At 58.5% G+C, this 14,412-nt stretch overlaps 1 protein-coding gene across 1 annotated transcript in view; it reads left to right on the forward strand.

Moving 5' to 3' along the window:
- The window catches only part of Slit1 (slit guidance ligand 1), a 154,927-nt gene that overhangs the window by 89,953 nt on the left and 50,562 nt on the right, over positions 1–14,412 (forward strand). Inside the window, exons 5-9 of the mRNA XM_005335276.3 lie at positions 8,669–8,740; positions 9,926–9,997; positions 10,472–10,543; positions 11,147–11,310; positions 13,979–14,126. Of these exons, the coding sequence (XP_005335333.3) occupies positions 8,669–8,740; positions 9,926–9,997; positions 10,472–10,543; positions 11,147–11,310; positions 13,979–14,126 (528 nt within the window). The remainder of the gene's footprint in view (positions 1–8,668; positions 8,741–9,925; positions 9,998–10,471; positions 10,544–11,146; positions 11,311–13,978; positions 14,127–14,412) is intronic.

The raw sequence follows: 14,412 nt of genomic DNA on the forward strand, positions 1-14,412 counted from the left end.
AACATTAACTTCGGCAGGCTGCGGGAGGAGAGCGTGTGGCTCCATGCGACCAGGAAGGGAGGCTTCTCTGCAGCTCACTGGGCTGCACATGCACTAGGTATTCAGGAGACAGAAGGGGAAGGAACAAGGGGCAGGGTTCAAACCTGCCACCACCCACGGTTTCACCTCCACAGCCACCTGCAGGAGTTTGACTAGCAGGAGTTCCCTGGGACCATGTGCATTCCTCAACTGGTGTTTAAATCCCAAGACCTTACAGAGCATGCTTGAGCTTTAATATGTGAGTCTTGTAGCCTGGAAGAGGTGGCATAGAGCAAGGACACCTCGGTGACAGAGCGGGACTGTTAAGCAACTGGCAGTGGTGGGTCAAAGCCTTCCCAACAATACAGTTGCCCCTTCCATGTGCCTGTGTCCTCATCAGCTGATGTTACAGATGAGGAAACTGAGGCCCAGGGAGGCAGCCAACTGGGGATGATCTTGATTTTGGACATTGGCTGCCTGTCCCCCCTCAGAGACCAGATCCTGCCCTCCCAGAGGAAGGGAGACCCCAGATATTTACTCCAGATGGGGCTGACTGCTGGTCATCGGGGAGCAGAGGTCAGGAGGGCATGCAGGCTGGCCAGGGGGGCAGTGAGGATGGAGCCAGGCCTGGGGAGGAGGCCATGAGCCCCAGGCATCTGTGTTCTGCCAAGCTGGGGGCAAGGTCAAAGGAAACTGGGCTTGTGGTGGGTGGGACCAATTCCGCCTTCACTCCATCAGCCTGTTCCTATGTCACTACGTCTCGGTCTCATTTGCACCTTTGCCATTGCCCTTGCCCAAACTTGCCTTCTGGAGACAATGCAATAAACCCCTTCACACCGGGGGTCAGCAGCCGGTCTGCTCTTGGTCTGCCTCTCATGGGAACACCTGAGACTTAGGAGTGGCAAAGCCCTGGTCACGGCACTGAGGTCAGAGCCCAGGCAGCATGCTTCAGGTCCTTATCATCAAATGCTCTCAAGACCCCACCTTGAAGGTGAGTTAGACCCAGGTCCTGACCAGGAGGCAGGTACCCAGGTGCAGTATGTTGCCCCACAAGATAAATCTTGGCCACTTGAACGCCATCCCGTGGGCTGGGAGAGCAGGCAGGAGAGGCCGTTGCAGGATTAATTCCCCTCATAGGTGGGAGGTGTAGGATCCAAGGGGAGGCCTGATGGACAGGCAGAGGCAAGGAGGGGGATGGCCCAGCAGATCCTGGAGCATTTCACAGGAGGGACTGCATCTCAGCATCCCACCCATAGGCACTGCTCACCTTGCTCCAGAGAGGGTGTCCTGCTATGCCACCTGGGCACAGACTATCCACTGAGGCTCTGTCTCCCGTTGCCGGGATCATAAGGCTGTGATTCCTAACCTTGCTCAGGCTGGGGAAGCTAGATCTCCTTCATGCTGTGAGAGCAGGCGCTGATTCCTCAGTGAGCACCAGAACCTGCGTCTCACAAATGTCCCCGGGGGACCTCTGCACCGAGCAGAGCCCAGAAGAGCTGCGCAGTGTCCCCTTCATGCCCAACCCTAGCAGTAATGCAGGGAGGACCTGTGGAGCAAACATAGCCGCTGGTCACTGCCCCCCATGAGCACTTCCTCTGTTCCCCATGAAGGTGCAGTGACATGCCCCAGATGAAAGGCCAGTAGCTGCTCTTTTCTCTCATCCCCTAGGGGTGACCGTGTCCAAGTCCCCTCCAAACAGCAGGCGTTGGCACCTCGGCCTCTTACTTTGAAGTGCTGGCCAGGTCCAAGAGCTACAAGTGGGTTTGCTCTAGCTCTTGCTGAGAACATTAAACATTTTTAATATTTCCTTCTGCCAGATGCAGCACTTAAATTTTAATATGCACATGGATCATCTGGGACCTTGCTAAATTGAGGTTCTGATTGAGTAGACAGGCCTGGAAAAATCATCATGCCCGACAAACTCCCAGGCAGTGCTGATGCTGCCAGCCCAGGTGCCGGGGGATTGCTTGCTGAATCATCTGTTCTTAATGTCACGAGAAACAGGGGTGAGGACTGCCCCAGGCAGGGCACGGCCACTCTGAGGCAGGCCGGGTGTGTGCGGTACCCCCCGGGAGGGCAAGGTTGCTTCAGGCTCTGGGAGCCCAGTGAACATCTTGCAGCAGGTTAGTGCAGAGCCCACCTGGAGCCGCCTACTGATTCCCAGGTCCTGGCCCTCCTGCTCCTCCCACAGCCTGTGGGACAGGGATGAACACCTGAGCAAGCACAGCTGACTCTGCCGGTCCCTGCGGAGAGCACTGTGCAGCCTGCACTACGCCGCACGACAGTTCCTTCCACTTCACAAAGAGAAGGTTGAGACAGAGAGGTCAGAAAACTTGGCGCGGGGCAGGGGGCACTCACTGGGTATATGGCTGGCTTTGTCTGCTCCCAGGCCTGAGCCTCCATCCTCTAGCCTCCTGACAAGGAAGCTGGGGATAGGGTGTCCTGGAGCGCCCTGGGGCTGGCCTGGCTCCTGCTGAGCCCTGCCCTGAGGCACCCAATCAGGCTGCAGGGGGCCAGGGATGCCAGGCTTCCCAGAGGCCCTGGGTGGGCTTGAAGGGCCAATAGAGCAGCCCCGTGCTCTGCAGCAGGGTGGCCAAGCAGGTGGCAGGAACCCAGAGTCTGGCCTTGGCTGGTGCCCAGCTGCCTGTAGCTGAGCCCCCTGATAATCCCCTTAGAGACTGGTCTGCCAGCAGTGGCCAATCAGGTTAGAGCGTGAAGGGGGATTAGCAGGGAGAACATGGGGTCCTGACCTCAGCTTCCCTAGCCCTGGCAGAGTGTGCAGGAGGCGGGGAAGCTAGAACAGGGCTCCGGGAGATGGTGCCCAAGTCAGGCAGTGGGCCTGGCTGTCCCTTCCCTTCTGGGAAGGAGGCTGGCTGGGGTCACTGCGATGCTCCCAGACCCCTGGGGGCTGCTGCTTGCCTGCTCAGAGCCTGGGTCTTGGGGGAGGAGCACAGGCCAGATGGGGGGATCCTTGTCTGCAGGACCCTTACCTCCAGCCCTCCAGAGTGGACTCCCGGGAGCTGCAGCTCCTTCTCTTTCTTGGAGGGCCCAGGACAGCGGCTCACTTCCCTCAATGGCCTCCAACTCCCCATCCCCAGGCTGCTGGTGTCACCTTGGAACGATCCATGGAGGGTGTTGTATTCTGTCAGGATGTGGGAAGGCAAGAGGGAGCGCCAGTGTAACATGGCAACGCTATCGAGCGCTGTTCCGAGCTTCTCTCCCCGTCCACGACCCTTGTCCTGCCGGGTCTTCAGCTGGGTCAGGCAGAGCAGGTACAAGGAGTCCTCGTGCTCAGGGGGAAATCATAGTCATCCATGATGCAGAGCCAGCCTCTGTGCCCCAAGCCCCTGCCTTTTCCTCTCAGCTGCATGACTAGTCCTAGCTCCTTGCTTTGGTCAGGAAAATGCAGAGGGATTGGAGCAGGAGAGGGTCCCTTTTAGTTTGGTTCAACTAAACATACTGAAGCCCTGCAATGCACCAGGACTGGGATACAATGGGAACAAAAGAGAGTCTGCCCTTAGGAGATTATGGCCTGCAAAGGGGATAGATGTCAGTAAACTACCAGCATCTCATTACATTCAGTATACCTGTCCTGAATCAGTGCTGAAAAGGAAAAGCAGGCCTGGTGCAGTGCACATACCTGTAATCCCAGCAGCTAGGGAGACTGAGGCAGGAGAATTGCAAGTTCAAAGCCAGTTTCAGCAACAGCAAAGCACTAAGCAACTCAGTGAGACCCTGTCTCTAAGTAAAATACACAACAGGGCTGGGGATATGGCTCAGTGGATGAGTGCCCCTGAGTTTGATCCCTGGTACCCACTCCCCTCAAAAAAAAAAAAAATACAGGAGGGTGGAAGGAAGCAGTTAAGGGAGGTATCTCTAGACTGAGATGTGAAGGATGGAGGGGAATTTGCTGGGTGAAGTCAGGAAAGGATAGTGCAGGCAGAGGCAACAGCAGGTGCCCAGGAGCTTGGAGACAAGCAACTTTATTTCATTGGCTTGGAAAGGAAGAGGTGAGAGTTGGCCAAGCAGGAAGTCAACTGGGGCAAAAAGCAAGACTAGCCTTGGGGTGTGCGAGGGATTGCAGAGTCCCAGTCCAGGCATGGCCTCTGGCTCCCCCTAGTGGTGATTGTGGAAATAACCGTGACATCTTAGGAAAGGGACAAGACTAGTGTTTTGTATCTTGCTAAAGAAAGGTGCTAGGATAGGTTAAACACATAAATGCACATCCTCTTCCAAAAACTTGTCTCCGTGTGATTGGAATTCAAATTTCCCTGCACCCTTGGCTGGTGGATGGCAGGAGTTTCTGCATGTTTCTGGCTGCAACCTCAGGCTCTTTCCACTGCCTTCTTTACTTCCAGCATTCCACCTATTCCTGTGTCTTGCAAGACTTGGCTATTGTCCTCTGGTCTGGGGTGGCTGGCTCTCCTGGGGTTGTGCCTGGAGTCACACAACAAGAGCTGCCGGCTGGTCTGGGCTGGCAGGGCTGGCCTGCACTCCTGGGTGGCTTCAGCCAGGACCTCCACTCACAGAATGGCTCTGGGTATCCCATCCTGCCTGCTGCCTGTGGATTGCATCTTTCCTCTGTGAGCTTCTGGGCCCCAGAGCAATGTCCCCAAGGCCACCAGGCTACAGCCCTCTCTGGTCTAGCCCTTCATGGTCCACATTCCCTGGACACCCTGGGCTCTGTCAGGCCTGCGTGACCTGCACAGGCATCCTGAGCCTCCGCCTGCCCCTGCCTTCCTTCCCCACCTGGCTCCGGGTGTGTCCTTGCAGAATGGCTCCCCTGGATTGGACTCTGATGCAGTGCTATTATAAGGAACAGACATTGGAAGCCCATTTATTGTAAGGATCTCGTGTTATCGATCAGGACACACTCATTTTTCACAGGGACCCCTGGGAAAATTCTTGTCTCATGGGAGTGCTCAGCAGCTGTACCCTGGAGAAGCCGATCCTCTTCGCTGTACATGCGTTGGGGACACTTGACGGACGGGTTCTCCTTTCCCATTGGCTCTCAGAAAGTTCAGTGCCTGCTCTGCCCCAGCTGGCAGGCGTGTGGTCACGTGGCGCCTGGGCTCTGAGTGCCCGCCATTGATTTTTCTCCTTTCCCCCATTTTTCACTCCCACTCTCGCTGTTCTGTAAATCCCTACCAGCCGTCCGCAGAGCCCTTCTGGAACAAGGTTTGGTCTCGATCTATAAACCAATCAATACAGAATAAAAACCCTTCCTCGTGGAGCTGTGGGGTGGATTAAATGGAATAATGGACCCGAGTACCGGCCTGGCGTGGCCCAAGGGGGCTGAGACGAGGGTCCTGCTGGAGGCCCTGCCTCTCCGTGCACCCCACCCTCCTGACACAGGAGAGGCCTCCTGGGCACTGTCCCCCTGGCCCTCACCAGGCCCTTCCATGTCTCTGCCACCTGGTGGGTAAAAGGTGGTGGCGGCTCTGTCCTCTCCTTCCTCCCAGACCCCTAGACGCCTCCCCCACCCCCTCCCTGGATTTCCGGCACCTCACTGGATGTGTGTTTTAGTCTGTTCAAGACTGTCACAAAATGCCACAGACAGTGTGGCTTAGAAACATCAGAAATTTATTTCTGACAGTGGTGGGTGTGGAAGTCCATCGTCAAAGTGCAAGAAGGTTCTGGGTGTGCTGGGGGCCTGCTGTGTGATTCTCAGATGCCGTCTGCCCACTCTGTCCTCCCAGAGTGACGGGGCAGGGCAGCACTCAGGCTTCTTTTTAGAAGGACACTGATCCCAGGGCGGAGGCTCTGCTGTCCCGGCCTCAACCCCTCCCCAGGGCCCCGCCTCCTGACTCCAGCGCAGCAGGCCCCGGCTCCAACCTGGAACCTGGGGAGAACACAACATGGGACCCCAGCCGCGTGTCTTGCTGGGAGTTGGCATGGATGGGCCTGCGGGGCCGGGCAGGCTCAGAGGGTGTGTGGCCCGGCCTGTGCATTTGACCAAGGTAGAGACTGAGACCCCAAAGAAGGAGGGACACAGCAGACCCCGTGCTGCTTCAGCTCACGGGCACCCTGTCTCCGCACGCCCCCGCCTCCTCCAGGCTCTTGATGTCACTGCCCACAGTCATCCCCTGGGGACCCCTGACTGGTCATCAATTGCTAGATATCAGTCACCTCAAAGTGCAATGGCTTATAAGGACGGTCACTGTCTCCTCTGTTGGTGGCTGGGGTGCTGGCTCGGGGTTTTCACGGGGGTGACCGTCTGGGCCCCCGAGTGAGGCAGGGGGTGTGTTCCCAGGGTCACTCATGCGACTGCCGAGCTGGTGTCCGTTCCAGTGAAGAGGGCTTGACTCTTGTCCATGTGGCCTCTGCACAGAGTGGCCAGAGTGCCCTTAGAGGGTCCTGGAAGCTGGCCTCTCCCAGGAAGGGTGGCCCAAGAGAGAGCGAGGAGCGGCCCTGGCTGCTGTGACCTGGTCTTGGCGTTTCCCACCCTATTTGATTCTTCAGCAACGGGTTACTAACCCCTTCCCTCACTCGAGAGGAGAGGAATTAAGCTCCATCTTTTGGAGGCAAGAATGTCAAAGAACTGTGACATGTTTGAAAACCACAACAGCCTCCACTATGCACACGTCAGCCACACCACACTGCGCGAGGGCCCCCGCCTGCCTACTCCTTCCTGCCTCCCGGCTTTGCACATGCTGTTCCCACTGCTTCGGGTGCTGTTCCCTCATTTCCAACCTCTGTCTGGCAAACTTTGACTTTCCAGGACCTGCTTCAGAGACCACCTGCTCTCCCTCAGTGGAGCCACTGGCTCTCAATCTCTGGAAAAACTGCTCTTCCAGAGAGTGTTGCAAGCAGCCGGGAAGCCTCCAGGAAAGCAGGTTTCAGGGGTGTCCCCAGAGGTCACCAGCTCTGGATACACATTTGCCTAGTGAAGGTACAGACCCGTCTCTGCCCTCTCCTGGGTGTGAGGGCTCAGGGCCCAGGACACCTCTGCACCTGCAGGCCCAGCACTGTCACCGGTGCCATAGGTGGGCACCGTGCCAGGGTGGGTCTGTCCCGCGACTGCCTCGGACCCCAGGAAGGGAGGAACTCTCGAGGCCCTGAGACACCCACCGCGCATGCAGGCAGTGTCTTTGGCACCTCTGTGGCCTGCACTCCCTTGCTCCAGATCTAGCAGTTTACCTGCCATGTCACTGGGCCCGGGGCCAGCGTCTTAGGAAGAAGATGGAAAGAACAGGTCACGGGCCGAGAGCCGAGAGCCACCTGGTGCCGACCAGCAGAAGGGCTGGGAGGGCCAGGGCACTCTTTCTAAGAAAGGGAGGAATCGGTGACAAGAAGGCACAGGCGGGGACAGAGAGCCTGGTGGATTCCTGAGAATTCACCTGCACTGGAGGCCGCCCAGCCCCGTGGAGTTCGGAGATCACCTCCTTGACAGATGGCACAGGGGACCCAAGACGCGTGCAGAGGGCCAAGACAGAGCACCAGGTGTGGGCTGTGGTGTCAGGAGAAGGACAGGACGGTGGAGACCATCCCGGGGAGACAGGCTGGGAGGCGGCGGCTGCTGCTGAAGGGTCACACAGGCTCGGCTCAGGGCAGCGAGACTGTCCAGAAGTGGTGGCACAGTTTGGGGGAGAGACAGACATGTCTTCAAGGAGAGAGGGGACAGGACCCGGCTGCCGATGGTGGCAAGATCTCACGTAGCCAGGCCATTTTCTGAAAGCTCAGCTCTGGGGAGGAGATGGCCGGGCAACTGAGGGAGGGAGGGACAGGTGATGGTGCTGTCACCGTGTGAGGTCCGGTGGCCGTCACTTGTACATGGGGAAGCTGGGGCTTCGGCAGGGGCGCAGCGGCTTGCAGATTCCTAGGCAGGCAGCAGGAGGACCAGCCGGAGGTCTGTCCTGCTGCCTCAGGACCCCAGGGTGCTGCTGGGTGCTCAGCAGGAGAACCCGGCCTGGGAGGTCCCATAGCTCAGGGGGCAGCTTCTGTGGTGGGGGCTGGAGGGGTGTTCTCACCTTCAGTGACCAGAAAGAAGGACTGGTCAAAGCCCAGGGACCTGGCCCAAGAGAAGGGGGTTAGATGTGCAGAATGACCAGCTTTGGGTCCCACATCAGGATGCCAGCCTCTTATCAACCTTAGGGACCAGGTCGGTGTGTCTGGGGCAGTGGCCAACCTTGGGCAGGTTACTGATTGTCCTGGAACTCAGTTCCCTCCTCTGCCAAAAGGGTGGGACCATAGTCCCCGCTCCCAGAGCAGCTGTGCAAGCCAAGCTCTGGGGCCTGAATGCCTGAGTTCAAATGCTGGGACCATCGCCTGCCAGCCGGGTTGCCTTGAAAAAACTGCTTAACTTCTCTGCACATCCCTTTCCTCCTTTATAAAATGGGAATGGCAGTTGTGTTTGTTCTGGACCGCATGTGGGGGCCGAGCTGACCTCGGGGTCTGACAGGGCCGGTCACAGCTGCCCCGGGCTCCTCCCTCTGCCCAGAGAGGGGAGGTAGCTGGGGACAGAGCTCCCTTCAGGACAGGGTGCCTCTCTCTGGCTCCGTCATCCATTCAAAAAGTCCTTGCTGAGTGGCCACTGTGTGCCAGGCCCCGTCCCAGCCGGGTGTCTGGCCCCCCGGCCTCCCTGGCTCATGGCGATGTTCTAGAAGACTCTCTTCCTGACCAGTGTTTTCCCGCCTTGCTTCGTTCCCAGGGACCTGAGCGAGAACGCCCTGCAGGCCATCCCCAGGAAGGCTTTCCGCGGAGCCACAGACCTCAAGAATCTGTGAGTGCAGACCGCAGGGGGGAAGGGCGCGGGGGCTGGGGCCACCCCATCCCCGGCAGTGTCCCGTGGTGTTGCCCTGGGCCCTGGGGTCCAGGGCATCGAGGAGCCAACCTGGGCTCGAGCCGGCTGGTGCCAGCGTGGTCTTCTAGAACAGTCTGGGTTTGGAGCACCTGTCCCTCCCTCGGGTGTGATTCTCTGTGAGAGCCAAGAGCTCGTGCAGAGGGGGACGTTGAGTGTCGCAGAGTCACGAACACTGGGGTACGAGGCCATGTTCTTGGTCTGGGCCTCCAGTGTCCTCCTCATCCTCCGACTGGGAGAACTGGGTTGGAATCTCCAGTCACAGGGCGTTTACTGCAGTCCTGTTAACTGCATGAGCCTCTGTACATTGTTCTGGAAGTAAATGGGGATAATAAGCCTGACCCACAGGCTTGTCCTGAGATTTAGATGAGATGCAGAGATGCGTACACTTGGTCAAGTGCTATTTAATGTATTTTTGCAGTGCTGGAGGAGGACCCCAGGGCTCTCTACCACTGAGCCACATCCCCGGCCCTTTTTATTTTTTGAGACAGGGTCTTGCTAAGTCACTGAGGGTCTCACTAAGGATCTAGCCTAGCCTGGAACCCGTCATCCTCCTGCCTCAGCCTCCAGCTGGAATTACAGGCTTATTATTCAAATTATTCTGGTCCAGGCTAACCTCCTCCCCAGGTCTGCTACGGCAGGGTGGCAAGTGCTTGGCACAAGCACGCCTCCCCTGCCTGTGGCAGACATTAATAATCCACCACCGCACTCATTCCCGCGGGGCTCAAAGGACTGCTCTGAAAGCAGCTCCCCAGGTAGCCACCGCTACTCAGTGTCCTTGGCTCCTGTGGAAATCTGCTGCCAGCTCTGGCTGCCCCTGCTTCTGTGTTACTGTCTCTCGTTTTTCAGCTGTCAGCACCCTCTAAGTGGTTTCCAAAATTTGAGGAAGGACTGCAAGGTTGAGGAGAGGGATATAACTTTTATATATTTTATATCTGTTGTCCTAAGTGAAAATAAAAAGAAATTCAGCTTTCATTAATGTTTACAATTTGGATTGATGTGTCTGTCAAATGTGGGGGTCCTGCCTCTTGGAGTGCTGCGTCACAAGGTTGGGACACCCCTGTTCTAGGCCGTGTGCCCCCCCCACAACCCTCCTTTGCTTCACAGACAGCTGGACAAGAACCACATCAGCTGCATCGAGGAAGGGGCCTTCCGGGCCCTGCGGGGGCTGGAGGTGCTGTAAGTAAACCTGAGTGTGGAGCCGGGGTGCAGGAGGCAGAGACCCTCTCTTCTGGAACTCCCCAGCCCCAGAGCGAGAGGACCCAGCCCCTGGGGGAAAGGCCTGTAACCGGGGTCTCTGGAGTGTCCGCCAGGGACCTGGAATGCCTGCCCCGTTTCCCTCTGGGCCTAAACCTTGCCCTTGCTTCCAACCAACCCCGTCTGCGACACATGAGTTCCAGACCCCCCCCATCTGACTCCCCGTCCTCCCACAGCTGGACTGCATGGTGCGTCCCCCAGTCACTGTCCAGCTCAGGGGGTCCCCCTGGAGGGTCCATGCCTTGTGCTCTTTGGTATAACCCTCTGGCCAGCCCAGTGCTGGTCCTCCCTGAAGGTGAACCATGGGACCTGGCCCGAGAGCCTCCCATTCATTAGCAGAAAGGCCCTGCCCCAGATAATGGGCAGATGCTGAGTGACTCTGGTTTGTCCCTTTAGGACCCTGAACAACAACAACATCACCACCATTCCCGTGTCCAGCTTCAATCACATGCCCAAGCTGCGGACCTTGTGAGTGAGCCGGGGGCAGCAGGGTGGGCAGGGTCCCCGAGTGGGCCACGTGCAGGGCAGGCTGTGGGGAGGAGGCCAGGGTGGCCACAGCGGGCAGGCTGTTCTCTGCACCGGGGCCAGTCCAGGAGCTGCTCACGGGGGTCTCAGCAGGAGGGGCTCTGAAGTTGCAGGCTCCCAGCATCTTTTACAGCTGAGTTTTCCGGAAAGTCAGTGACTCCTTATGTGTTGGAAAATGAGTGGGTGACTGGGAGGCGGATCCGTGTGAGCTCAGGGTCGTGAATCGGGTTCGCTGGGCACACTCCAGCTTCAGATGTGTCGAGAGCGGTTGGAGGGAAGGCGCGGGGAGCCACCCTGGACTTCCTGTGGCTGTGGGTGAGCTACAGGCTGGAGCTGAGCTGCCCGAGGGTGGAGACTGAGCAGCAGGGCCCAGCCTCCAGCAGGGCTCAGCCTCCAGCAGGGACCAGCCTCCAGCAGGGCTCAGCCTCCAGCAGGGACCAGCCTCCAGCAGGGCTCAGCCTCCATCAGGCTCAGCCTCCTGCCTGGGGTCGGAGTTCCCACTGCTCCGTGGCGTTGGAGGTTGTGAGCCGTCCTGTCCTCCTGCAGCCGCCTGCACTCCAACCACCTGTTCTGTGACTGCCACCTGGCCTGGCTCTCGCAGTGGCTGAGGCAGCGGCCGACCATCGGGCTCTTCACCCAGTGCTCGGGCCCCGCCAGCCTGCGTGGCCTCAATGTGGCTGAGGTCCAGAAGAGTGAGTTCAGCTGCTCAGGTGGGTGCAGGCCCTGCCCAGGCCCTCAGCTGCCCGTCACCTCCTGCCCCACCCACTGCCTCCTCCTGCCACCGCCTCAGTTCCCTCCCATTTCTTAGCACCCGGCCACCACTGCCTGCGGGCCTCAGTCACCACTGCTTGTCCCTGACGCTGCTTCCCCGACCCACCTCCTTTTTCTCCCGTGACCACCTGTGACCGTGCGTTGACGCTGCCTGCCGGTCTCCTCCCGTCCTCCACCCATCACCCTCTGGACCACGCGTCCCCTGGGCCCCGTCTCTTCCCTCCTGTCATCTCTCTTGTCTTGCTTCCTTCCCTGCCTTCCTCGTCCCCTCACTCCTCCTCTGTCCCAACCCTTACTTCCTGAGTCCACTTGCTGCACGTCATCCCCTCCTGTCCCTCACCCCCTCCCCTGCCCCCTACCCCATCCTCCCCCACCTCCCCCTGCTCCCCTGGCAGGTCTTAAAATTCGCCCTGAGCCTTGGTGCCAGGCGAGGGGCCCTGCGCCTGTGCCCCTCCTCTTCCTCTTGCCCCCCCTCCCTGCCCACTTGGTCTCCAGGCTGCAGAAGGCCCAGAAGAGCCCGCAGTCTGGGCGGTCCCTGCTGCGTGTACTCATGGCCCTCCAGAGCTGCCCTCAACCCGCGGTCAGCCTCCCCTCCCTGGCCTCAGGCCCCCACTCACTGCCCCCAGCCCTGCGTCCGCCTCTCCCTGCTGCCCGAGCCTCCCGCCCCTGCCTTCTGGAGCTTCTCCCCTGTCGGCTGCACCCTTCCCCCCTGTGGCCTGAGGGCCCCTCCTCACCCCACAGAGCCTGGGGAGCCTTCTCGGACCCCGGATGAGGTCCCCAGATAGATGGCAAACTCTGTGAGCTCGTGGAACAAACAGGGTGACGCGTGTCTGCCCCTGTCCTCACACTGGGCCTGTGCTTGGTCAGGGAATGGTCAGGAAGGGAGTGAGGGGATGTGAGGCTGCCCGTTTCTCCCACACCTGGGGGCTCTGGGCCTGCCCGCCTCCCGAGCGCTGAGGGACAGCATCTGCTGGCCTTGGGGGGCCTCAGCGTGAGTCTTGGGTGTGGCTGTCGCCTCCTCTGAGCACTGGGGTCACCTAGGACCAGACTGTAACACTGCCGCGAGTGTGAGTGTGCGTGTGCAAGGGAGAGAGTGCGTGTAAAAGGGAGGGTGTATGCACAGGAGAGTGTGGGTGGGAGTGTGGGAGAGTGGTGTGTGCTTGTGAGTGTGCACACAGGGGTGTGCTGTGTGAGAGGAGCCAGGCCCGAGACGCACCTCTGAGCAGCTGCCGTACTTTTGGCGACTGGGTCAAGATAACGTGGGCAGCTTTATCTTGGAATGCAGCCTCTCTCTGCATTGGAACACCTTGGCTTCTGCATTTCTTTGGACATGTTTCCTCCCCTGGAATCCGTGCACCCTGGCAGCCACGTTCCTGAGGAGGATACTGTCATAATTTTCCCTGGCTCCTTATAGCCTTGTCTCATTTGGTCCTGTGCCCACCCTGTGGGTTAGCCAGGAAAAGTATGAGGTGCTAGAAGGTTGGCAGGAGTGTAAATTGCTCATCCACCTGGCAGAACTGTGTAGCAGAATCTGTGAAAGTTCCACACGTGTCTACCCCACGGCCCTGCCACTCCACTGCCAGGGGTGTGCACTTGTTCTGCACAAAACACCAGAGAACATTCATGACAGCTTATTTTTACAACAGCCCAAAGCTGGAGACAATGCAAATTTCCACCAACAGGACACCGCCTGGCTTAGCCTCCAGAAGGTAGTGGGTTCACTAATTATGATATGCCCATATAATGGAGTACTACTCAGCAACAAAAAAGAATTATTGATACTCAACAACATTAAATCTCAAAGATTTTATGTTGGGTGAAAAAGCCATACACAAAAGAGTATGATTTCATGGATGTGAAATCCAGACAAGCAGAACAAACCTGTGGTAACAGGCATCAGAATAGGAGTTGCCGTGGGGAAAGGGCAGGAGGGACCCTCCTGGACGATGGACATGTTCCATGTCTGGGCGGTAGTTCTACCAGGTGCACGCTGAAGGTGGTGCACTTTATGTTTCTAATGACTGCACTTTTTTAAAGTGTGGGCTCTTTACATCAGACACTGGGCTTGGTCCTGGCTTCGCTATTAATTCAGTTGAGTAAATGTCAACCAGTTGATGAATGCTGAGGGGACTCGGTTTCCTCACCTGTAAAATGGCAACAACACGCTCCTTGCAGGGCCTAACAGGGCTGTGCAGGAAGGCTGTGTGGCCGCACTCACTGTAGCACACGGTGCAGCCTGAACGCTGGGTGCATGTGGTTGTCCCGCTCCTGTGCGGGCCATGGGAACTCAGAGGTGTTAAGTGACACAGATTAGAAACTGAAGCTTCAGCTGTCTGCGCCCAGATCTCCCAGGGGACGAGTCACACTCTGGTGCAGCTCATTTTGACTGAATTCAGCAAACATCTGACCAGTACCTGCTGGTTGACCAGCGCCCAGAGTGACATCCAAGTTGGGAATCTCTGACCTCCTGTGCCCTTGGCAACCTCTCCTGGTCCATCCTCATCCACAGAAACGGCCACTGCACACCCCTATCCTACCCGCTGGTCTGGGTCTGGGGAGGGGACGCTGATGCAGGCCACCTGAGGTCACAACCCCCTGTTTCTGCAGGCCAGGGGGAGGCGGGGCGCGTCCCCTCTTGCACCCTCTCCTCCGGCTCCTGCCCCGCCATGTGCGCCTGCAGCAATGGCATCGTGGACTGTCGTGGCAAAGGCCTCACGGCCATCCCCGCCAACCTGCCGGAGACCATGACCGAGATGTGAGTAAGGGACACGAGCAGGTGCCGGCCCAGGGCTCGCCCTGAGGCGCTGGAGTGGCAGATGGGGAGACACAGTGGGCCTCCGCAGGACTGAGCTCTCTGCCCAAGGCTGGGGACCTCCAGAGGGTTGGGGAGGGGTGTCCCTCCGTGGTCCATCTGTCCAGCATGGCTGGCCGGTCTGCCTGAATGGGTTTAGTATCAGCATCACTGTGAGCCCCTTTCTGCCAGGGAAGCCTGGGGAGATGGACACGGAAGGGTGCAGGGGGCTGAGGCCGAGGCTGGTGTG

Source organism: Ictidomys tridecemlineatus, chromosome 1, assembly GCF_052094955.1.
Source record: "Ictidomys tridecemlineatus isolate mIctTri1 chromosome 1, mIctTri1.hap1, whole genome shotgun sequence".
Taxonomy (NCBI): domain Eukaryota; kingdom Metazoa; phylum Chordata; class Mammalia; order Rodentia; family Sciuridae; genus Ictidomys; species Ictidomys tridecemlineatus.